The sequence below is a fragment of the Sabethes cyaneus genome, chromosome 1 (genome assembly GCF_943734655.1).
Source record: "Sabethes cyaneus chromosome 1, idSabCyanKW18_F2, whole genome shotgun sequence".
Classification (NCBI taxonomy): domain Eukaryota; kingdom Metazoa; phylum Arthropoda; class Insecta; order Diptera; family Culicidae; genus Sabethes; species Sabethes cyaneus.
Window position 1 is genome coordinate 148338531 of NC_071353.1, and position 24469 is coordinate 148362999.

The window sequence follows — 24469 nt, forward strand, 5'->3', positions numbered from 1 at the left end:
AATAAAAAAGTGGGGAGACTAGTTATAATTTGCCCTTGGTAAAGAGGCTTCATTGTTAGTAAATGCAGAATTCAGTAAGAAGGATATGGGGCCTGAGAATAAATCCATGCTAAAGTTACACCGAATGGCCCTATTATAAGATTCGAACCCACGACCAATCGCTTGTTAAGGCAGATTCGGTAACGTTGCGGATGCAGAGCCCCCCGAGTGACCCCATTGGAGGAGCTATGGAATTCGATCTGGCAAAACAGAAAATTTCCCATTCATTCGAAAAAAAATACAATGGTTTCCGGATAGGACAGACACAGTAAATTTCATAAACAGCACGAGCAACTTTAGACCAGGATCCCTTAAACTTCAACCACTCAAACTCGAGGCTTCAAAGTGACTTGTTGAATAATTCAAGTTGCTTAAAAATGTTATCACTACCAGCTTTTCTTTTACAAATACAATACCCATATTTCGTAGTTATAGGGCTTTTTTAACAACAATGGCAGATTCTCTTCGCCACTGTTTTCTTGAGTACGCACTACGTTAGCATTAAAATTGCATCTACTGCATGAATTGGTGGCTGATATGAATGTCGGCATTATTAGCTGACTAATCCGTAAGAAATCTTACGTTGGAATACGTTTTTGTAGCTGTGATAATCAGAAGAAAGGGAAATTTATTACAAAAATTGTGGTCCTCATCGATGTCGAAGTAAACGCCATTCTACACTGAAATGGTCATAAAGCTCGAACAGTGGTTTGCTCACAGATGGCCACCACGTACGACGTAGGTCTAACAAGTCAGTTGTCGTATATTCACATCTTAGCTTGGGAGAGACCTTTAGAGTCAATGATCGCAGCGCTATCTATACTCTCAGCTGGCTTCGAAGTTTGTCGTATAAAAAACCGGTCAAGTTTCGAAAACGAAATGTAGCACCTAGGGTTTGCTTTGCGTAGGAAATTATTCAGACGAGCAATTATTCAGGCCCATTATTATACTGGCAATGGCACCCGAAGTGCGCGATTTGCCCCTGAGCCACTACGTCAAAACAGAAAGTTATTCCTTAAGTCTAACGCAAACCCCGCTGTTTGTTTTAAGCGGCCGGTTCTGAACCTTCGCAGACTATTTCACTGGTCTAAAGCAAACGAAACGTTAACCAATGCCCAAGGGAATCTCCAGCATCAGAGACTTATTCCATACCTATCTACAAGCAGGGATGGTACAAAACTTTTGATTCAATTATGATCCTTTTGACTGTATCGTTTCAGTAAAGGTCCGCAGGATTCGCTAGAGCAGCTATCAGCTTCTAGATACGTTGTAAACGGTATCCAGGTTTATTACGCAAGGTTGGTCAATGTATTCCAAGTCAGTGCGAACCTAGAAAACCTACCATATTACAATTTTGCATCTTTGTTTTCTGGTACTTCTCGAACTCGATAGGGAGATCAAGGATCATCTGTAACTACAATCCTCGTTGCGTAGGGGAGAATCCACCAATAAAAACTTTACTAGGATCATGGCGGATCCACGTTGACTCTGTCGGACCACCTTTACTCTCGGCATTGCAAAAGCGACATGAATATTATGCGAATCCAAGATTTCGAAAATGATATTTGCTTAGACCATTCTTGTCACGAGATCTGTAAACATACTAAGATATCTATTGAGACTCGACAGGTTTTGAGTAGTTTTAAATTATTTAAACTATTATCGCTCTTCAGATCTTCAGATCAGATATCCTTCAAAATGGATCTGGATCAGTGAATGCAGAGTTAGAGCTACAACTGGCAAGTTCGTCTGCACGTTCGTTTCCGTTTAGCCAACGATGCCTACTCTCACGAGTGCTTTTGAGAAGCATAGCATACAATACTTACGCCATTCACGCAAGCATAAGACAAACAGCCACCATTGCTGTGTGTAAACATTTTGCTACGCGCAAACGCGCAGCCTCGAATCGTCTTTCTGATAGCCCACTATGCGAGTCAAATAACTCGTAAGCAGCCAGCTGCCCGTAAAGACTGTCATGCACGTATGAGGGCTTTAAGGGCCAATGTAACACTGGCATACAGATTTTGCATTACTTTTTATTTTCATCTTCATCTTCGCCCTCGATTCTACACGGGCGAGAGTGCGAGTGATCGGTATCAGCAGCTCGGGCTGCAAAGACGAACGAGTTGAGAACTGTTGCAAGATACCCCGTTTGATGGTACCTCTTGAAACGCTCACGTCATTAGATACGAGATTTTATTCCAAAAGCGGGAAAGAGAGAAAGCAACTCTTAAAGCCTTTAGATCTATCACTTTATCCTCTGTTCTATTAAAGACAATGGAAAAAATTGTGGACGACTTCATTAAGTCAACAAGCTTATCGAGATTTCCCTTGAGCAAATATTATTTTGCTTACCAATCTGGCAAATCTACAATAACGGCGCTACAATCGCTAGCTAGCAAAAATCGAAAAATCGTTTCAAGCCAAAGAAATAGCTTTGGTTGCTTTTCTCGATATTGAAGGAGCATTCGACAATGCATCCTGTAGCTCAATGCGTTCCGCAATGGGAGCAAGGGGCCTGGATAACTGTTTTATCGAATGGATAGTAACGATGTTAAAAGATCGAAAAATTTCTGCTGATCTTGGAAGTGCACAACTAACTATAAAATCAATAAAGGTTTGTCCTGAAGAAGGGGTACTGTCACCCTTATTGTGGTCATTAGTAGTAGACGAACTGCTTTAAAGGCTAGCAGAACAAGGATATGATGTAGCCATCATAGTCCGGGCAAGTTTGATGACACGATATCTAATCGGTTACAAACTGCGCTAAACCTAATTTTGAGATGGTGTAGAATAGAGAGCTTAAATGTAAACCCTTCTAAAACTATTATAGTGCCTTTTACTAAAAGGATCAAGCTAAATTTAGTACCACCTGCTCTAGATGGACTTCAGTTTGAGGAAGAAGTTAAATACCTAGGTGTCACTTTAGATAAAAAAACTAAGTTGTAACTCCCACCTAGACAAGGTTATCACTTAGGATACAAATGCCCTATGGCTTTGTAGTAAAGATTTTAGATGGTGATCCGACAGGACATTTAAGGATCGTTAAGGATTTCAGGCTAAACTCAGATATTGCTACAATTGAAGATTGGATGACAACGAAGACAAACTACGACGTTCCCTTCAAAGTGGTTTGGGAGTCCCTATGTTTGGAGTGGGCCAAGCTTGCGTCCAGGTTCAATTGTGTTCTATACTGATGGGTCGAAGATGGGTGAAAATACCGGAGCTGGGGTTGTTGGCCCTCGGGTCAGTAAAGCTATACCAATGGGTCAAGCCCGCCGACCAGTATTTCAAGCGGAAATTCACGCCATTATTGCATGTGCGAATATCTGTTTAAATAGGATGTACAGATTTGCAAAGATCTGCATATTTTCAGATAGCCAAGCAGTTCTCAATGCGCTTAAAGCTTTTACATGTAAATCGAAGCTACTGTGTGGGAATGCATTCTCTCTCTTAGGCAATTGGCCAGTAGGAACGAAGTAACTTTATACTGGGTGCCCGGTCATTGTGGTATTGAGGGAAATGAAAAAGCCAACAGTCGAGCAAGAGAAGGTTCTGCATCAAATTTCATTGGTCCGGAACCGTTTGCGGAGTCCCGGAGTGTGCTCTGAGGACCGAAATAAGAAAATGGGAAATGTCCATGGTAGAATCAAATTGGAACCCCACGGATACATCCAGACAGGCAAAAAGATTCATAAGACCAAGTGTACCAAAGCCCGGATCTTATTAAATCTTAGTAAAAAAGATCTTCGAGTTATTACTGGTCTGTTGACTGGTCACTGCCCGAGCAGATATCACTTAAACAAAATTGGTAAAAATGATATTTTTGTATTCCAGAAGGGCATTGGGTTAAAAGGCCCCGATTGCTGTACACAGTTTACGGATCGCTCATACCCATTGATGGAGTTGAGCGGAATAGTTGTAATCCTGTGCCCCAATTCGGTACTACATGGTTTATAAAGCCAATGACCGTTTTGGGATTTAGGCTCCATACCTGATATGGAGTAAGAAGGAAACTTCCTAGGAAGTTGTGCCTTGATAATGCAAGAGCTCCACAATAGCAGAGCAGATGCGCTGAACTTTCAGGTTCAGAGTTACAAAACCGGCAGGTGTCGGATGATACCTTGCCGATATTCTTTAAATGATAAAGAGCGGGGCTGTGTCCTGTTAGGAGTCCCGTGATCGTGCGTAGTTCACTACGAGTTAAATTGAGTAGGTTTTAACTACTGCAGGATTTGGGTAAATAAACCGTTCAGCTTGCCCACAACCCTGTGTTTGATTCCAACGGGATACTATTTAAAGCTTTTCCCATGTCAGTAATTCACCTTTCACGGCGAATGTGGAGGTGCTCAGAAACCATGCAGGGTCAATAAATTGCTGAGCTAATAAATTGTCTTGCTAGGTTGTCTGACTGAGACACGCATTTGGCTGACTTGAGTGCTACTTGTGCTGCTTGGTTGTCCGTAAAGATACCGATTTTTAGCTTGCGTGTACTTTCGTTTCAAGCATATTAGCACAGTAGTATATTGCATATACTTCTGCTTGAAAAATGGTGAGATAGTTTCCCTGATGCTGGCTCCGTCGACTCCGGAGTCTGTACAGGCCCCCATTTTTAATCCATCTGTCAAAAAGCAGATGGTTCCAGATGAAAGATCGAGCCCTCCATTATTCCACATTGAGCGATCTGTTTCAGCGATTTCATTGCTTCCATGCAGTCAGAGACTGATGAAGCTACTGAGAGTTCGGATTGAACTTTCGAAGTATGCGAAGATGCAGATGCCAAGGGAGCAAGCATAGCATTGCCTCCATGACTGCAATACGTGTGGTACGCATGGCACTGGTAACTGAAAGACAGGCCAGGCGCTGAACTAAGTTTAGTTTGGCCTGAGATGTTAACTCATGTAGCTTTGCCCACCAAACGACTGCAGCATAGCATAGGCATATAGGCCCTGCAACAGTAGTATATGACCAAAAGAGACTAGCTGAGAAATCTATTTTATTAAAACAAATCGAAGTCACACTAAACCAAACAGTAAATAAATTTTCATGATTTGTTTTTTACGTTGAACAGTGCTTTTCCTCTGGTAATCGGCAGATGGTACGAGCGAGTTTTCAGAAAGCTGAAAATTTTACGCAAAACTTTTCTGTGGCTTACAAAAGAAGAACACTGTTCATAAAGCATTTACAAACTGCAGACGTTTTGGAAGTGGCAGAAAATGCTGTTCCGTGACCAGAAAACTTATTCCCGCCATTTGCTGGTCGGCGAAAAACTCAAGCTTTCCCTCGTTGCCTGTGTTATTATGATATTAATTGGGCAAGAAAATATAATTAACTCTTCAATCGTTATGTGGCCCTTAAAAGGACCGATTGTTTGATTATCAGAACTCAAGCTTGCAATAAACTTACACTAACGCACTCAGCGTAATTCTCTGTTCGGTAAATTGGAATACCGATAACCGCAAACCAAGCACGGCTTGTTACACCGGACCAACCGGGAAGGCTCAGCAGCTATGCGATCGACGAAGCCGTTCGTGTATGGTTCTGAGTCACGATGAAATACTACTCCAATTGGCCAGCTGCAAGTGACGTGTGATGATTCTGGTCGTTTTGTTGTCGCGAGCAGCATATTTCCTGCCAATTCCTGAACTTCAGCAGCCAGATATTTCATCACGGCAGCGAAACGAGTTCCCCAACTCCAACACACGCTCAGCATACTTTCCTTTCCTCAGCAGCCGATGAATATGACCGACCGGGAACAGAAGACGTGCACGAGTCGAGCGTGACTTTCGTTTGCCCTTGATGCTTCTTCCTTTGTCGCGTCCAGACAATAAGATGCCAATAAGATGTTGGCAGTAGCTCAGCTAGCATTTGAATAATGCTGTTCGCCGGCTTACCTCGTGTTATGTACCAGAGCAAGCGACAAGAATCGGTCACACCTATTTTTCATGGTTCTTCATTCTATCATCTACGTTAAATAAAATGGAGCATTTCAATTTCAGTCTGAACAAAAGAGTAAAGTTACCAGTGAGCCGTTCGTCTTTTGCTGCTAAAGAAAAATTACGCTACGTATTATTGCTGTAGCATTGGTGATGGATAAATTTGTTTTGTTAAGATGCAAAAGATGTTACTAAAACTCTTTCATTTGATTAAACCCATAGTTTTATGCATTTTGACGCTTAACCGAACACATTTACTTGGAGCTGGAATATTTGTTGGCTTTGGTACCTTCCGAGACGACCAACTTCTTAACCAGCAGCAACAAGCGAACAAAAGCGCGTGAGGTGATCGGTTAAAATTATTTGATAAGAAGCGAACAATTAGAATCAATCGAATTAAACAGAATTAAAATCAGTGAGCGAAAGTTCCTTACTTCATGAACGTATGTTTTATCCTTAAAAGAATGGTTTTTCGACGTGATATGTTGAAAATTAAAGCCTTCTTTTCCGTCTTGGGCAGCAACAAAACAGTTTGGATGTTCGGAAAGACACTTCTCTGAGCAATAGTGACATCGGACAGCAATTTGTTGAACTCTGCATCGTTGCGGATGGCCAGCTGCAAGTGACGATAATTCTGGTCGTTTTGTTGTCGCGAGCAGCATATTTCCTGCCAATTCCCGAATTTCAGCAGCCAGATATTCCATCATGGCAGCGAAACGAGTGCCCCAGCTCCAACACACGCTCAGCATACTTTCCTTTCCTCAGCAGTCGATTAGCCGATTAGCAATCAACGAGAAGGGTAGGATTCCATTTAATTCTCTTGTAACTTTGTTATAGTAGAATTAAATGGAAATTTTCATCAACTTTCTCGGTGATTCCTGAATTGTACCAAGACTTACTTACTTATGTGTCCATGTCAGCCGGTCCGGTGGAACAAAGGGATGAAATCAGAGATCTCCACTGCTGACGGTTACCCGCCATGGCTTTTACCTGTCGCCAGGACAGGTTCTCGTCTACAGCCCGGATGTCGTTGGCTAAGCTCCGTCGCCATGAGCCTCTGGGTCTGCCTCTTCTAAGCTACGCTGTCGTTCCGCAGGCATACAGCAGTACGGATTTAACGTTTGAATTAAAGATTCGGGTTTTCGTACGTAGAGTGATCTGGTTTGAGCGCCAAATGTTTCGCAGACCTGCAAAGGCACCCCTGGCCTTTCTGATCCGTGTGGCTTTATCATTCTTGGTACCACCATCGGGCGTTGTTTGGCTACCAAGATATTGAAAGGCGTCTACCTGCTCAACTTGTTGTCCCGCTACTTTGAAGTTGGTGGAATTGTTTAGTACCATAGACTTAGTTTTCGCTACATTGACTGTGAGACCTGCTGCCTTGTACCAAGACTTGTTCGATAATAATTGGAAATTATTCCAACCAATCACAAAGCGATAATTTCTAGTACGACCGAGTTATGTTCAATTTTTCAATGACGCGCATTGAAAATCAATAGTTTTCTAAATTTTCAATATTTTTCAAATCGATTTTCCGATCAATTGGTGTAAATATCTTGGATATCTATTGGAAATTGACTGACATATAAGCCGAAGCGTGAAAACGCGTTTCTACTTTGATGACGTAATTTTCAACAACCAATCACGAAGCGAGAATTCTGGTAAAACATAGGTTCATTATGTTCAATTTTTCAATAGTTCAACTTCAAGAATCCATGCTTTTTGGGTTGTCAAACTTTCCTCTGACGATAGGTACAACGTTATCGGCGTAAGTAATGGGCTCATAACCAAGCTGTGATAGCTTGTGAAGGAGTGGATCGGCCACCAGTGACCAGAGAAAGGGGGAAAGAACTCCTCCTTGTGGACATCCTTTTTTTATCGAAAACGTGACCAACGTATCTCCCAATGATGCTGTGATTTCTTTACTTGAAAGCATTGCTTAAATTCTGCTCATAGTAGTGTGGTCGATTCCCTTTTAACAGAACCGTATTAATTGATGTGAAGCCCGTGTTATCGAAAGCGCCTTCAATATTAAGAAAAGCACAAAGTGCTTCGAGTGTAGCCTCTGGCAGAGTTTGCATGTTTCCGCAAAATTTACCACTGGATTTCCTTTTTGCTTTGCGTAACTCAGCGTTGTGTTTGATGGAGGAAGCTCTGTGGTCTACCCAGTTGGACGTGGTTTTAACCCTATTGAACAGACGCCTGACCTTAGCCTTCCGGTGGAGATTGCTAAGCATCTCCTTCCACCAAGGCACTGACCCATAGTTGTTACAGAGCAAATTTGGCCCATAGTTATGTTTTAGCTAGATCTCACTTTTTTTTTAATAATTTACACAATTTGCAGTTTTAATACCAGCTAACATATGTTTGAAATAATAAGTTAAAAATTTGATAATGATGAGTTACGGTTTAATTTTGTTTTACACTCTGACCTAATATTACCAACAGTTCAACTTCCCAGCAACTCTGGCAACCCTTCCCACCGCTCGTTGGACAAGTTTTTTTTCTCCACCTTTGTTTCTCTTTCCCTTTACTCGCTCTGCTCATTCCCATTCACATTCGTTCGTTCGTTCGTTCGTTCTTTCGTGGTCTGTGATTGTGCTGCTTGCCGTTTTGTGACTACAACAACTAGCTCTGCTCTGATGGCTCTGGCCTGGCCTTTCAACGCATCCGATATGCTGCTCCCCTTTCATTCCCAGTTAGAGCCACCGCCAGACAAGACACTATATGTCAGCGCAGTGTTTCTCGTGCTTTCGTTCGTTCCGTGTATAGTGAGCGCTTTTCATATAGTTGTTGAAGAACTTTTTTAAGAGCCATCATAATATAGAGTTGTTGCCGTCGTCAGTCGACGACGGTTGTTGGGTGTGTACAAGTTAGTGGAGAACGACGGTTTAGCTACGATTTGCCAGCAGCCATAATCATAACTTCAAGTACCTAGTAGAAAACCAACACAAAAGTGACCACCACTGCAGCAGAAGCACCAGCAGTAGCAGCAATCTGTTGTTGGTGCGCGAATTTTCCCGTTAGCTTTTCCTCCGTCGTGCCTGTCCGATGCGCCCAACAATTTGACAGTAGGCAGAATGGTTCGGTGGGATTCTGCTGCTTTGCTGTGCTGCTGACCGAAGAGAAAAATAGGAAAAATACAATGCTGTAAACAATATTGTCACCCACACCAGCAGTAGTCAGTGGCGACCGCAGTGTGTGCCCTGCTGTGTTGTTGCTGTTGGGTCAGTGCACTAGTGTTAGTGTGTGTGTGTCCCTTTTGTGACATCCACAGTATCTAATCAATGCCTACTGCTCTCTGCTGCAGCACTGGCTGTCCTGTCATCACCGTGTAGTTTCACGACACAATAGTTTTTTTTTTTGTAAATTCTAATTTTTCTCTACTCCTATTGTAGTGGACGACATTGTAAAACCTACCTGTAGAAGTGCAAAACAGAGGGGGCAAAGTGCGGTGTGATTTTTATTGATTTTTGCAATAATTGTGTTCGCTTGCCTGTGGTATGGCAAAAGTTGGCTTCCAAACAGATTGAAGCGACGGAAAGAAGCCCGCAAGTGTTGAAAAAAAAAGTGGTTACAAAAGAAGAAGGAATCCGGTTCTTAAACCGTGCTGGAGTGCGGGCGAACGGGCCAGGAAAGTAAGAAAAAAAACCAGCAGCAGCGGTAAGCGCGGTAGAGTGTGGAAAAAAGATAGTGTACTGTGCACAAGTGAGCTGTCCGTTCCGTTCCGTTCCTTGATCCCGAAGAAGAAACCCGCTCTGATGTTGTGGCTCTGAGGCGCGTCGGTGTATCTGTGCGTATGTATGTGCGACCGGTTATGCTATAAGGAATATACCACCACGGAACACGATACGACGGCGACGACCCCTGCGACGCGAGTGGCAACGAGAAAAAAGCGGTCATAATGTTCAAATGCATCCCGATCTTCAAGGGCTGCAATCGCCAAATCGAATATGTGGACAAACGTCACTGCTCGCTGCAAAACGTACCGGAGGAGATCCTCCGGTATTCGCGGTCGCTCGAGGAGCTGCTGCTCGATGCTAACCATCTACGGGATCTGCCCAAGGTAAGTTTGTTGTTAGGCTAAAAACGGTATGACTGCTATTTACAGTATGATGTCACCGTCGGCCCAGTCTGTCAGCTCAGTCAGTCAGTGGCCGATGGAACGCGCGAGGCGCGACCGGCGAGTGTGGTGTGATATGTGTGTGGCTGGTTGGTGTGAAACTCATCACCCCGTGGCCAGCGCACGGGGGCTGACAGAGACTGAGAGTGGAACTCGACTGTGACTTTACCTACACAGATAGCAGTGGCCATAAGCGCGTACGGAATGGTATGCGAAGCGAAATGAATGGACTGATGGAGAATATCGGAGGAAAACGAATTGAGGAATTAGTGCAAGCGCTAAAGCGCTTGATGACAATAAAAAATACCGAACTGAGCTGAGTCTGAGTCAACTCAAATGCGGGGTCGGTACGGTAGCCCGGTGGGGATTAGCGGGTGGATTTGTTTGCTGCCCCTGTCCCGTTAATTATTGACCTCATCGGATGGACTTTTAGTTTTTTTTTCGGTGATTGTCCGTCCGAGCATTACATTCGGGTGTCATGCCATCACGCAACTTTCGCCTCCCCAACGGCACGGCCGTTTCGCACGGTCACAGTCAAACCGTTGTGAAACAAAGCTCAACGAACAACAGTTGATGATTTAAAGCACACCGTGGAATAATGATGGCCGGTGTGATATCTGTCCATAACTCGGTCATCGTTTGGTCGTGATTTGCTTTTTTGATATTAAAACCGATTGTACGGCACACAATGTTGCAGCATTTTAATGAAAACATCGATAACAATCGCACTTTCATGGCACTCTACTGGAATGTTGTCGATTTTTAAGAGCTTCTTTGCTGAAAATGATGAAACAAAACAGGGTGGAGACTAAACAACCCGGTTGCTATAGTGACTCTGTCACGGTAATTAAACGGTTAGTTTGTTGTGTAACTCGCATATTTGGGGATTGACAAAGAAAGGAAAAATCGCATGAGGCAGGAAAAATTAATGTAAAATGTTGTTTAACTGGCGAAAATTTTGAAAAACTTACCCGCGAATTTATGAACAAACTCTGAAAATTTAAGATTTACGTTAAAATATGTTTCTTCTGTTATGAAAAATTGAATATAGCTTAGCAGAATCTAGTGATATTCAACATTACATTAAGAAAATTAGATTAATAGGTCTTTCATTTAATCAAAACATAAAAAACTAATGTACCGTGAACAAAAATCGTCTGCTATCGCGTTTCCCATGAAAATCTTGCGCTTTTGGCCAAGAAAGCGAATTTTACCTTTACACGCAAGTCTTTTTTTACACGGGGGATACGTGCCGTGTAGAAAAACCGCATTAATTCGATAAATGTTGTAAAAAAAACCGCATTAATTCAAAAATCGTCATAAAATAAACCGTGTTAATTCTAAAATTGCCGTAAAAAAACGCGTGAATTAAAAAAAACCGCGTGAATTCACCAAAAAAGCTGCTCGAATTTAAAAATCGCTGAAAAAACCGCATTAATACAAAAATGATAGAAAAACCGCGTTAATAGAGGATTTGCGTAAAAAAAATTGCACTGAATGTTCGGTTTTGACTCTTAAAAATGATACCCATATAAAACTTTCTTTATTAAAGCCTCTAACTACTGTAAAAATGAAAAACTAAAATACGAATATTTTATCCCGTCACTTCTTGGATATATTACATGCCTTTTTGTACCAGTGTCCTCTATTTTCACCACTTCGAAACCATTTGTGCCACTCTTTACTCTTGTGTGGCAAGCAACACACGAAACGAAAAAGAAGGTAATCATTAGCTTTTCATTCGTTTTGTCCTTTTCACTCAACCGCTGATATACATATGTCAAAATCTGTTGTGCAATGCTGCCTCTGAAATCTGAAAATCTGAAAATTTTGATAAAACGTGCAGCCGAAACGAATTTTTTAAAACTCAACATTCGTGATTTGGTGAAAAGAAACTCAACATTCTTGCAATTTGCATTGTTCAAAAAATCGTAGTAAATTCTAGAGTCTTCGAAAAAAATATATTTTTGCACCATTGTCACTCGTATTGGGAGTACTTTCAAGAAAAAATAAGAAATGGAGGGGCATAATCTGACGGAAAACCTCTATTGAAAAATCGTCATAAAAACCGCGTTAATTCAAAAATCGTAAAAATAAACCGTGTCAAAAAAGACTTGAGTGTATTTATATCGAGAAAACTAGGATAAAATGCCCTGTATTTTGCCAAAATATGGGCCTCTTAAAATAAACACCACACCATTGGAGTTCCTATAAAAACACGGTGGAACCTTAAAAATTGTAATCGAATGAGGATGGGGTAAACTACCATTTTTGAAATATTAGTTTTTGTGAGTTTTCTGTTCCTCCCTGTCTTCTTTTTTATTTAAATTTAATGTTTACATTATTTGTTATTAAAATTCACAAAATGATGTTCACCTTTCTCTATGAAAACGCTAGTTAAAACCCCGTGACTTCGTTTTGCCAGTACTCTCGCAAAGTACGAAGTACAAACATTGGCGATCCTGCCAGTAAAACACAGATAAGAACAAAACACCGCCGTAGACACCGAATTATAATCGCAATTATTTATTTATTTACTATTATTAAAGTCAACAGGTAAAACATCACCCCAATGACAGAGCTAACTACACAACTACAGATAAATTATACTACAAGCAAATATACAACAGAAATTAACATAAAACACGTCTAAAACTACACTTATTTGTTTTCCGCGACACATTAAAATACATAGTAACATGTGTTGAAAATACGAGACATACTACGTACTGGCTCATGTAAGCCATAATTTGTTCTTGCTGGAGTAACGTTGAGAAACGAAAGAGATCGAAGACTACGGCGACGTATATTGATATCCGTATAGCATGCTGAGCAGTGTAGAGGAATCATTATTACCCTGCAGAAGATCACCAATCAAACATGCTTTTGCCACATTTCGTCTCTCCTCTAGTAAATCCAAGTTGATGAGCATACAACGACTTTTATAGCTGGGTAGGTTCAATGGAGCCGTCCATCTAAGATGACGTAAAGCGAAACGGATGAATTTTTGGCTGAATAGCCTCGACGCGTTGAGTTTCATTTTGGTAATACGGGGACCAGACGACCGACGCATGTTCCAGCACAGGTCGCACAATTGAGCAATATAATGTTTTTAGGCAATAGATATCCTTGATTTTTTTCGCACAGCGAAATAAGAAGGCCAGCTGTGAAGAAGCTTTAGTCACTACGTATGAGATGTGGTCCTTGAATGTTACTTTAGTGTCCAGTTTAGAATTCCCAAATCCTTAACTGTGGATTCACGGTGCAAACGTGCGCCTTCTATGGCATAGTCAAAGTGAAAAAGTGAGCGTTTTCGGTCAAATGAGATTACCGAGCACTTAGATACATTTAGCGATAAACGATTGATTCGACACGAAGACTTCCAACTGTTTCTGCAGAAAGACTGTGTCTTGGGGCTCCTGTATCGTATGGTAAACTTTCAAATCGTCAGCATCCGAGAGTTTCTGGCATTTTAGGATAAAGTTCACATCGTTCATGTACAGTAGGAATATAAACGGCCCTAGGTGGCTTCCTTGTGGAACACCAGAACAAACTGGAAATGGCGATGAAATGTGATCACTGATTTTTACAGACATGCTTCGTCCGCTAAGGTGTGATTGAAGCCAGAGAAGCACATGTTCATTCATGTCAAGTCGTTCAAATTTAGCAATTGCGATTTGATGATTCATTTTATCAAATGCTGCGGATAGGTCAGTGTATGTAGCGAAACGAAGTGAAACAGGTCAAGTTGGTTGTAGATCGTTTGGGCATAAATCCATGCTGATCCGACGAAAGGTAGTGATTGTATCTCTGAGTAAGCTCCTGAAGAATTATCAGTTCACACAATTTAGACGTGGCACTTAATACAGCTATGCCCCGATAGTTGGAGACGATTCGCTTGCAACCTTTTCTAAAAACAGGAAAAACATATGATTGTTTCCAGCTTCCAGCGTTGAATCAGCCTCAATTTGTTCATTGGACATCGTAGAGGGCAATCCTGATTCTTTACGCTGTTCATGCACGTATCGCCAGAAACTTTAAGGGTTTGCCTTCAGGCGGCGTTGCAGATTATTCTGGTAGGCGTTGTACAGGCGGTCGTGTTGAGTTGCTTGTAATTAATGTTTGCAGCTACATATCTTATCCTCGTCGCGTCAGTACGGTATTTGCTATATTGTCTGAGGGCTGCACGTTTAGCTGTTTAGAGGCACTTGAGATCGGCGTTTGTCCAGGCTGGTTTAGCCGGTACGTGTTTAGATTTTACGGGTACGAATTGGTCGATAGCATACGTAATGATGCTAGAAATTCACCAAAAACTATAATTTTATCTCTAGGCTCCAATTGCGAAACTACCCAGTTGAGTGACTCGAGATGGCAATCGATTAGATTATCGTCGTTAACCCGATCTGGAGGGATATAGACTACACAAAGGTAGATAGCTGCGTCAACAGTGGCAATGGCGACCCACAATTGTTCGACTTTCGAACAATCTGGGGGGTTTACTATACGGGATTTAAAACTAGAGCGAACAGCTAACAAAACACCACCTCCAGTGGTTTTATGACTATTCGAAGGCGACCGGTCTTGAAATTAGTGCTTAATCCAATTTTGAAGGAAATAAAGGACAGAGTGTTTATATCGCGTCCTTTTCCAACAAGGCTTACAACGTTGACATCGTCAGTTTGTAAACGGCGGGAAACTAAGGCTCGCAGTTGCTCAACGGGATACGTGATACGAGAGATACGTGATAGCCAAAATCGTTCAGTGGGTGCAGCAGCGAAATTTCCGAGTAACGGTGATAGTGACTCGGATGTGCCAAGCATAAGGGCCCATGCCCCATGTTAACACTAGACTTCTTGAAAAGCCGACGGCGTTTAGTTGAGACGAAGCCTGAGGCAGAAAGTTTTAATGTTTTGGGTGTCATCGAGTTGAAATTGATGAGTACGGAAAAGTTTGATCTAATTTCATTTTTCAACTCGACTAATATCGCCTGTTTTAAACATTCAACAATTTCGTTGTGCGCAGAAAGTACTTTTTCCTGGCCCGATTCGTACGCCGCACGAACTGCCTTCCTCATATGGATATCGTTCATCAGGTTCGAACACGTCTTGCACATCCAAAAAAGCTGGTCATTTTTTATCACCTCATCGATTGTAGACAAAGCATGATGGATGAAATACCGCATTACAAAAACCACGGCAAGTAACATGCGAATCCGTGATTTCATTAGCACATGAATGGCAAATCGTAGCCATGTTATACAAAAGAAACTATTCGAAGCTGGCACAATCTCTTGTAAGAAAAAATAAATTACACCAAAGCGTAGTAATTTATTTTCAAATAATCTACTACTCGAACGCCGTTGCCACTCAATCAATACACGCGTAGCCAACAGACAAAATAGAAGCGACAAATTTTCAATTTCTAGGACGTCAGCCCTAACAAGTAACGCCACATGAGCTAGCTCGAATGTCTTGGTATACATCGTCCCACCCTGTCCTGTCCGATCGAGTAAATGACGAAAAGCTGACAGGTAACATCCTGAAACGCTCAGCTGGGTTGTCTTGCAATTGGAGCCTAGACAACAAACTTTTATTTTTGGTGATTTCGACCTTAGCGTGATCACTTGACAGCGTAATTCCTACGGTAATCTTTTTCGGTTCACCTCTCGATCTTCCAACGGCATCGGCTCCGCGAAGCCTACATGATACGTATAGCACCGCTGAGTCTTAGACAGACGTTTAAGTCCACAGCTTTACGGCACTAGCTCCTTGGTTTCGAGGGTTGGAAGACGGGTGCGTCTCTATATTTTAAAGCTTCTGTCGACTACCGCGAACGTCCAACTTGTGCTGCGCTCAATTTACTTTGTATCTTGGGATAGCGCATAAATGCTGGGGGAATTTTACAAATTCGATCTACCATATTTCTTCTCACCATCATCATTATATTTAAAATATGACATTCCGGCCTTGGACAGAGAGATCTTAGAGTCAGTTCGTGGAGCTCGCGCAGGGCCGGAACGCCTCCGCCTGCGGGCATAGACGTGTCGACTATGCTTGGGACTCTACCTGTGTTTTAGTGGGCGACATTGCCTGTCTCGTCAGGTAGAACTAATGTTTGGCGTCTCGCTGGCACTTTGTTGACATCACAAGAGCCCGGCGCAAAATTTTATACGCTATTAAGCGACCAGTTGGATTACCCGAAAAAAAAAGGAAAAAGGAGAGTTCATTTTTCGGTTCATTTTCTGGTACATTTTTTCATTAACTTTTTGATCCATTTTTGCTCTATTTTTGGTACAGTTTTAGACCATTTATGGTGCATGTTTGGTTCACTTTTGAAACTATTTTTCAATCCGTTTTTGGTTCATTGTTTGGCCAATTTTTTGTTTCATTTTTGGTCAATTTTTTTGATTCGTTGTTGGTCCATTACTGGTCCATTTTTTGTTTTAATTTTGATCCGTTTTGTGGTCTATGTTTTGTCTATTTTAGGTCCATTTTTCGTTTCATTTTTTTTGCAACTTTTTTGATTCATTTTTTGGTCCGTTTTGGTCTCAATTTTGTTCCATTTTCGTTCCATTTTTTGTCTATTTTTGGTACATTTTTGAGTACATATTCAGGACCATTATTTATTCATTTTGTGGTCTATTTTTAGGTACATTTTTGATCCATTTTGGTTCATTTTTTCTATTTTTTGTTCCATTTTTTATTGCATTTTTATTCATTTTTTGTGTTTCAGCAATCTGAAAAAGTCCAGCTTGAGCGAAGCTTTCGACGGTTTTCTCTTTTTCAATTGTTTTTGTGTTGTTCTGTCTTGTGTTTTTTTGTTTCATTGTTCTGTTTGTCTTCGTTTGCTGTCTCATTTTCTTTCATAATTTCAGTTCGATTTTTCCTCTTGTTTGCCACGCATCTCTCTCCTTTTATATATAGTTTGACCTCTGTCGTTTTTTTTATTCTCGCGCTTTTCTTTTCCCTTTTGGTGTCTCGTGCTATTTGTTCCGCCTTCTCTTGCTTGTCTCGTTTTTCCTCTTTTTTCCCCATTTTCTAAACTTTTCTGTCGTGTATTTTTCTTTTTCAGTCCCGTCTTTGCTCTATTTGTCCCGTTTGCCCTTCTTTTCGTTTTTTCTTTTTGCTGTCCGCTATTCTCTTTATCGGTCGCGTTTTCGTGCTTTCAGTTCAAATTTCCCCTTATTTTTCTCCTTTTTATTCCGTTTATTGTATTTGCTTCTTTTCCTGTCTCATTATTTGTCATGTTCTGTCCTGTCTTTAGTCGTCTTTTTTCGGTCCTGGTGTTCGTCTTTTTTCATTTTGAACTCCTCCTGGAGCAATTTGGATTGGAAGTTTTACTTAAAATTATCGACCCTTTGGTTCATTTTTCTCTCCCATTTCCCCATTTCGTGTCCCCTCTTTCTCCTTTTATATTTCGTATAACTTCTTTTTCCTATTTTTCTCGAACACTTTTTATTTTTATTCTCTCACTATTCTTCTTTTCCCATTTGGTTTCTCTTGCCATCTGTTCCATCTATTCTTTGTTGTCCCGTTTTCACTCTTTTCCCTCCCGTTCTCTCACATTTTCTGTCCGTTCCCTCCATTGTTCCTTCTATTTTCATGTCTAGTGTTCCCTCTTTTACCCTACCTCCCTTTTTCTTTATATCATTTTGCTTTTTTTTCTACCTGTTGTTTTCTCTTTCTTCGCCTGGTTTTTCACGTTTTTCAGTTCTTATTTTCCTTTTATTTTTTTCTTCGTAATTTTGTGTTCCGTTTTCAGACCCGTTTTTCCTCTTTTTCTATCTCGTTGTTGGTCATTTTCTGTTTGTTCTTTTTTTACGGCTCTGGCTTTCATCTTTTTCTCTCACTTTTTTACTTCTTTTCTATCGTTGCGCCTGTTCTCCGTTTTTCGTTTCTGTCTTTTTCATTTTTTCCTCTTATTCCTCCTTTTTCCGTTTACATTTTTCTGTTTCAGTTCCGCCTCTGTTTTATTCCTGTTTCCTGTTGTTCTCGGTTTTCCATTTTGTCGTACACTCAAATCTCGTTTTACGTCCACTATTGTGGGGACGTAAATCAAATCGGTCGTAAAAAAAGTGGACGTTAATTCAAATTTCGGACGTAAAACGAGAGGACGTTAATTCAAATTTTGGACGTAAAACGAGAGGACGTTAATTCAAATTTTGGACGTAAAAAAAGAGGACGTCAATAATTGGAATAACTCGTGATCATGACCGTATAGAACGTTGGTGTCTTCGACATAGTTGTTTAGTAGATCAAGGGCTTTTCGTCGAATTGTATATATTATGGAATTGCCTCACTACGTGGCGCTAGCGTATATATAGCATTATTATACAAGCTGTATCTTGCGCTGCAGACTATCTAGAATGTTGCAGTCTTCGGGAAGGTTACTTAAATGACTGCCGCCTTCAAGATGGTATGGAAAATAGCGCAGAATTGCCTCACTACGTGGCGCTAGCTTATATGTAGCATTCTTATACAAGCTGTATCTTGTGCTGCTGACTATCTAGAATGTTGCGGTCTTTGGGAAGGTTACTCATGTGGCTGCCACCTTCAAGATGGTATAAAAAATAGCGCAGAATTGCCTCACTTGGTGGCGCTAGTGCATATGTAGCATTTTTAGACAAGCTGTACCTTGCGCCACGGTGGGAGTCATTGTGCCCCCTTCCCTGCTAACGTACGACAACCAAGGTTGCCCTACCACATGGAGTGGAGGTAGGGATAGAAGTTAGTGAACAAAGGTTCTGGAATGTACATGTTCACCCTTCGCCAGGCCGCCTTGTCTTGCTCGTGAAATAGTGGAATCATGAATCTTTCAGCTTAGAATTATCAATATATTTTCTGGTAAGTGGAATCTTACTCATGACATCATGCGTTTTTGGACTGAAATCTTGAAATCACGATGATGTCATTTAGCTACTAAATGACAAATCTGGCTAGTTTATTTACATGAACTTTTAACAAATATCAAATCAACGAGGAAGCCGATCGACTCGCAAACGATACAAGAAACCTACCCCCAGAAGACCACCCGATTCCAGTAACCGATGCACTGCAAACTACAAAACAGAACATTCGACAACACTGGGAAAAGCAGTGATTTGCATTTCGCGATGAGATACTCCATTAGTCCCCCCCCCCCCCTCTCCGCGGAAGAAACCGTTGAATTTATCCGAGATACAAAGTTTAAAAACCTTTGGACAATTGGGTTGAGGATTGGGCTTAGATTAGACAAGTTTTTGGCCATTTTTAGCGTGCTACATATGGCATCCGACTTATTGCTTCTGCTGTGACGACTTCTAACTCGGTGGTAGTTAGAATATTATATACTGAACAGGTTGACGTTTGACCATCCTTGAGCAAGCGTCAAGCGATATTTGGACCTAATTCATCTCTTGTGCCGGTTTCTTACGAGATTCTATGTTTCTGCTGCTACAAACGCCAATGAAGGCGTTTCCGTTTCTGCTTTCTCGACTGCATCGAGGATGTCAGAAGCATAGGTTCTTCTTTCACCACAACACTTACGACGTCGGGTAAAGCGACCGTCATTGTTACCTCACCTCACCAAATAGACCAATGGTATAATTTGCATATCCTGAATGTTGGATATCATAACCTCCTTCACTTTTATCGTAAGGGATTCTTCCTTCCATGGTAGCAGATTTTTCCAGACACCAAATTAAAGGTACATTAATAAATACAACATTGTTTAATAGTATTCATATTTATTTTGTTAGACATTGGTTAAAAACGAATATTATACATATTGTAACCTGTTTATTATAGTTGAATTATTCGCTATCACACTTATAAATGCGCGGTGCCTTTCTAATCGGTGGAAATATCTCTTCGTCGTTTCCAAGGAATGCAGTCTGATCACTAGCAGAATTTCTTGATGTAATTAGTTGCAAAGTCTCCGACTGATGGCTGTCACGAGATGTAACACTAGCTGATTGATGTTTTTGAAGCTCATTGTAACGAGTCATTAACTTCTTCAGTTCGTTGCAAAATTGTACGGCTCTTTCTACACTAGGATCATAATCTAAAGCAAGGTTTCTTATTTTTTCTCCTAGTTCGAGGAGCTCTTCTAGTTTTGTCTGATCAAACTGTAATAGATCTACGTCTTCTTCTTCGGTTATAATAGAAGTATTAGTTGATTCCATCATTAGTTGAAATAATTCCTCATCTTCATGTGAAGTCTCCCTTATCATTTCATCGAGACCATCCTTATCTATTTGTTCAAAGCCTTCTTTTCCGACTGCTCGACCAATTTTAATGATTTGCATGTCCATATCAGATTCCTGCTACTTTTTGGAAACGCAGGCTGGCCAAATACTCCTCCAACAGCCGTTCAAAGTTGTTCGCTTCAATGCATCTACTGCCATTCCTATAAAATAAACGCAGTCCCTTATGGTGAATCTTTTCCACGCTTCTGTAACCGACATTGTTCTATCATCCTCAATTTTTTCATGGATAAATTTGAATGTTTGTTCGACATAATATTTTTTCATTGTCGATATTATTCCCTGATCAAGTTGCTGTATAACTGACGTGGTGTTAGGTGGCAAAAAGAGAAATTTGACGCATTCATGGTCAATTTGAACATGACATATGGCATTGTCAAGCAGAAGTAGCACTTTAAAAACCTGGCCCTTACCTTCGAGGTAGTTTTTTACTTCCGGTATGAAGCAGTTTATAAACCAATCTCTGAACATATCCTGTGCTACCCATGCCTTGCTATTTGAGCGCCAATGCACAGGCAGTTTCGTTAAGTCGAAGTCCTTAAGCGCTCTTGGTCGTAATGATCGGTAAACGACAAGCGGCTTTAGGCAAAAGTCACCCGAAGCATTGGCACAAAGTAGTAGTGTGCTCCGTTCTTTTGCTGCTTTATACCCTTTCGCAAATTTCTGCGACAATGAAACTTACGTACGAGCCGGCATTTTTTCCAAAATAATCCGGTCTCGTCCATATTAAACACTTGATCTGAAATGTCATTTGAACAACTTTTCCGAAGACCACAACTTTCTAGACAGTCAGCAGTGCAAGATACAGCTTGTATAAGAATGCTACATATACACTAGCGCCACCAAGTGAGACAATTCTGCCCTATTTTCCATACCATCTTGAAGGCGGCAGCCACATGAGTAACCTTCCCGAAGACTGCAACATTCTAGATAGTCAGCAGCGCAAGATGCAGCTTGTATAATAATGCTACATATACGCTAGCGCCACGTAGTGAGTCAATTCTGCGCTATTTTCTCTACCATCTTGAAGGCGGCAGTCATTTAAGTAACCTTCCCGAAGACGTTAATTCAAATTTTGGACGTAAAACGAGAGGACGTTAATTCAAATTTTGGACGTAAAAAAAGTGACGTAAAACGAAATCACGTAAAATGAACGGACGTAAAACGAGATTCTAGTGTATTTTCGTCTTTCTTTTTTTCCTTTTTTATCATTTTTGTCCTTTTCTGCTTTCATTTTCTTTCTCGTTTTCCTTGCTTTCTCTATAGGTTTTCCGTTTTTCCTATCGTTTTTTTTTTCTTTTCTCTTCGGTTCTCGCTTTCTTCTCTGCAGTTTTCTGTTTAACATGTATCTCCTATTCTTTCAAGTTTAGGGAATCTTAACAGGTATGCAGTAGTATTTTTTCGACTCTGCTACGGAACAGGAATGAGCACAAAGAGTCGAGCTGTTTAAAAGTTGTTGTCTGCTTTTGCTACAAGTATGTACATCAATTGTAGGGTCTAATTTCGCACCATCAGCCTCCATTGACAACTCGAGGAGTGTAATGCGACAACATATAAGAAGATATAAGCACAGTCGTTACACATTCAGAATCAATTTTGCTTCCAATTTCAGGCGTTTTGAGTCAATAAAAACGCTGAAATCATAAAGCTTTGCTAGGAATCCTCGAACATTCTAGTAATAAATTTTATTAGTCATCAGCTGACTATGATCAATACTCGACTTTGCGAGAGTTCAAGGGCTCTAACCTGGCATATCGACGAAATATTTGCCAAATTCGCTGCATATTGGAGTATTTTTCTTCCACATACAAATCATTTGCGATGTTGTGCTCTGATGATTGTTGGCTGATTCTTGCCGAATTCTTGCCGGCTGAACTTGCCGCTTTTACTTAGAGTTCGTTAACGTTTTTGAAGTGGACAGTAAAGGTAACTTGATGACATCCATTAATGAATTTGAAGTAAATTATCAAATAGAAATCTTTGAAATGCATGAAAGAGTTAAACTCTAATCGCCAATCGTGAAGTCATCGCATAGTAGTAGACGCAATATTGATACGATTTTACAAAACATTTACTTCCTATACACGCCAGTTTTGAATAACAATAACAACAAGCACGTATCAACTGCTCATCTCCGGTACTGTGATTGCATCTAACGAGAGAAAATCAATAAAAAAGAAAAACAAACGTGTAGGAAAAATTCAAAACATCAATGCTTCTTGAAATCAGTCAGCCAACCAATAGGGAGACGGTGGCAATGGAGGAAGGCAGGTAGGCAAACGATCAGTTGCATTATCGGTTGTTATTTGCTTTTTGTAAGGAATGTACACATCTACATATACGGATGTACGAAGGAACATACTGCGCCGCAGCGCAGGTTCACGGAACATCACCGGGTCTAACGCTTTGTAAAAGCTTATGGAAACAACGAAAACAGTAAAAAAAACCACACGTGCCCGGACCAGAATCCATTCATACGACACGAAAACATGGTCGGATGGTCGGAAACATCCACTCACTCACTCACTCGCATATTGTTTTTCGTGGAAAAATCAACCACCGGGGGGAGTTTGATTGACAATTCATTGATTTCGACTATTCATTCACTTGTTTTGCTTTTTTTTTTGTTTTTGCTTATTTGGGTCACGACATCTTGACCCTGGGAGCTGTCGGAAATTGGTTCCTCTGAAGCTTGGAACCTATTTGTTTACCTCGTCAATTTTGCAACAATCTATTATTACCTGTTGTTTTTTGTAAGTGAAATAGGAAAAACAGCTGTCCACAGAATTGGAGCAGCAGAGAAGTTGAACGGACAGTTTTAAAATCCCTCAAGCGAAAACTATTACGTTAGAGAATCCCTAGCATGAAAAATGCACTTGTGCGTTTGCATATCACTAGCTAGCTAGAGCCAGCTAACTGACGAAGAAAAACGTCGGCCTAATTACCCGGCTACTAATTGTTCGCCCGCGTACCTGTGTTGTATGAGCTTGTGTGGGTGTATGTGTCTTTACTCGCGTTTACAATGTAAACACCTGTAGGCCCCCGGTCACGACCAACCAACGACGATGTGGCCAGCTTTTAAAGGTGGAATAATGCACCGGGCTCGTAAATGATGGTTGGGGGGAGCAAAGTTGGGGTCTGGAAAATGAATGACTTAAGCCAAAGTGAGGGTGTGATGAGATGTGATAGTCTAAAAAACAGGTGCGCGGCTCGCCGCGGCAGACTGTGTTCTGACTGTGTGTTTGTTTCGCAAATTAAAAAATCAACCTCGAAGTGCTTTTTTGAGGCTGAGGTTGGTTTATTGCCGAACGAAATTGTGCGATAATTGCCCGGCATTCCTCCGTCGGCTGATAGTAGCAGGGAATGCTTTCGATATTAGGTGAAAGAAACGTTTCACTGCTGCTGGCTAACGATCAAGAAAATAAAAAGCTGGTATATTTTAAAAACACCCCATAACTGTAAGGCAGAAGCTTTCCGTCTGTTAAAAGTAAAAACAGAGTGCGAAAAAATCTGCCAATATTTAATGTGTTAGTGTGTCAACCTGCTGCATCGATTTTCCCGATTTGTGAACGTTCTACCTGTACGTGCAGTGCAGCCTATGTTGTACGATGATGTACATCACCGGTACCGACGACTGTGAGAACGGACGGTGCAATGCAAAATGTGCATCCGAGCATCAATATTTCATCGCTCGAACGGCAAGCGAAATGATTATATCGAACCGTCGCGTCGTCGTCCCTTCTAGGTTTGCTTCCTCCGGGCTCTCTAGGGCTAGGGCTACCCAGACCCACCACCGCCAGACCATCGTTCCCTCGCTGGATGGTTCATCCTACTCAACCCATCGATACACATTTGTCGCTCCAGTTCGTTATTCCGGTCCGTCCGTAATTCAAGCCTATATTAGTCCACACACCGTTATTCTCATCGTCTGTGCATACAACAAACATGGGCACCTGCCCGGACCGGGGTGCCATCACGTCGTAAATAATGATGGCCATTTTTATCTGATTGTCGTTGACGGACGGCACACAAATGGATGTGCGTACGCGAGTGCGCCCGGGAGCAATCAATAGCAAATGTAGTATTCAACACATGGAGGTAAAGTAAATAATCTCTTCTAACTCACTT

The 24469-nt window shown here is 41.2% G+C and overlaps 1 protein-coding gene across 14 annotated transcripts in view; it reads left to right on the forward strand.

Annotated features, from left to right (window-relative positions):
• Positions 1-24469, forward strand: part of LOC128733175 (protein lap4-like) — a 218248-nt gene that overhangs the window by 3077 nt on the left and 190702 nt on the right. For 11 of the 14 annotated variants that reach the window (XM_053826831.1, XM_053826830.1, XM_053826839.1 and 8 more), the window contains exon 2: positions 9374-10041. In XM_053826831.1, coding sequence (XP_053682806.1) covers positions 9880-10041 — 162 coding nt within the window. In that variant the 5' untranslated portion in view covers positions 9374-9879. Of the gene's footprint in view, positions 1-8704; positions 8906-9373; positions 10042-24469 lie in introns of those variants that run through there. The other 3 variants (XM_053826836.1, XM_053826835.1, XM_053826837.1) reach the window with 3 other exon arrangements.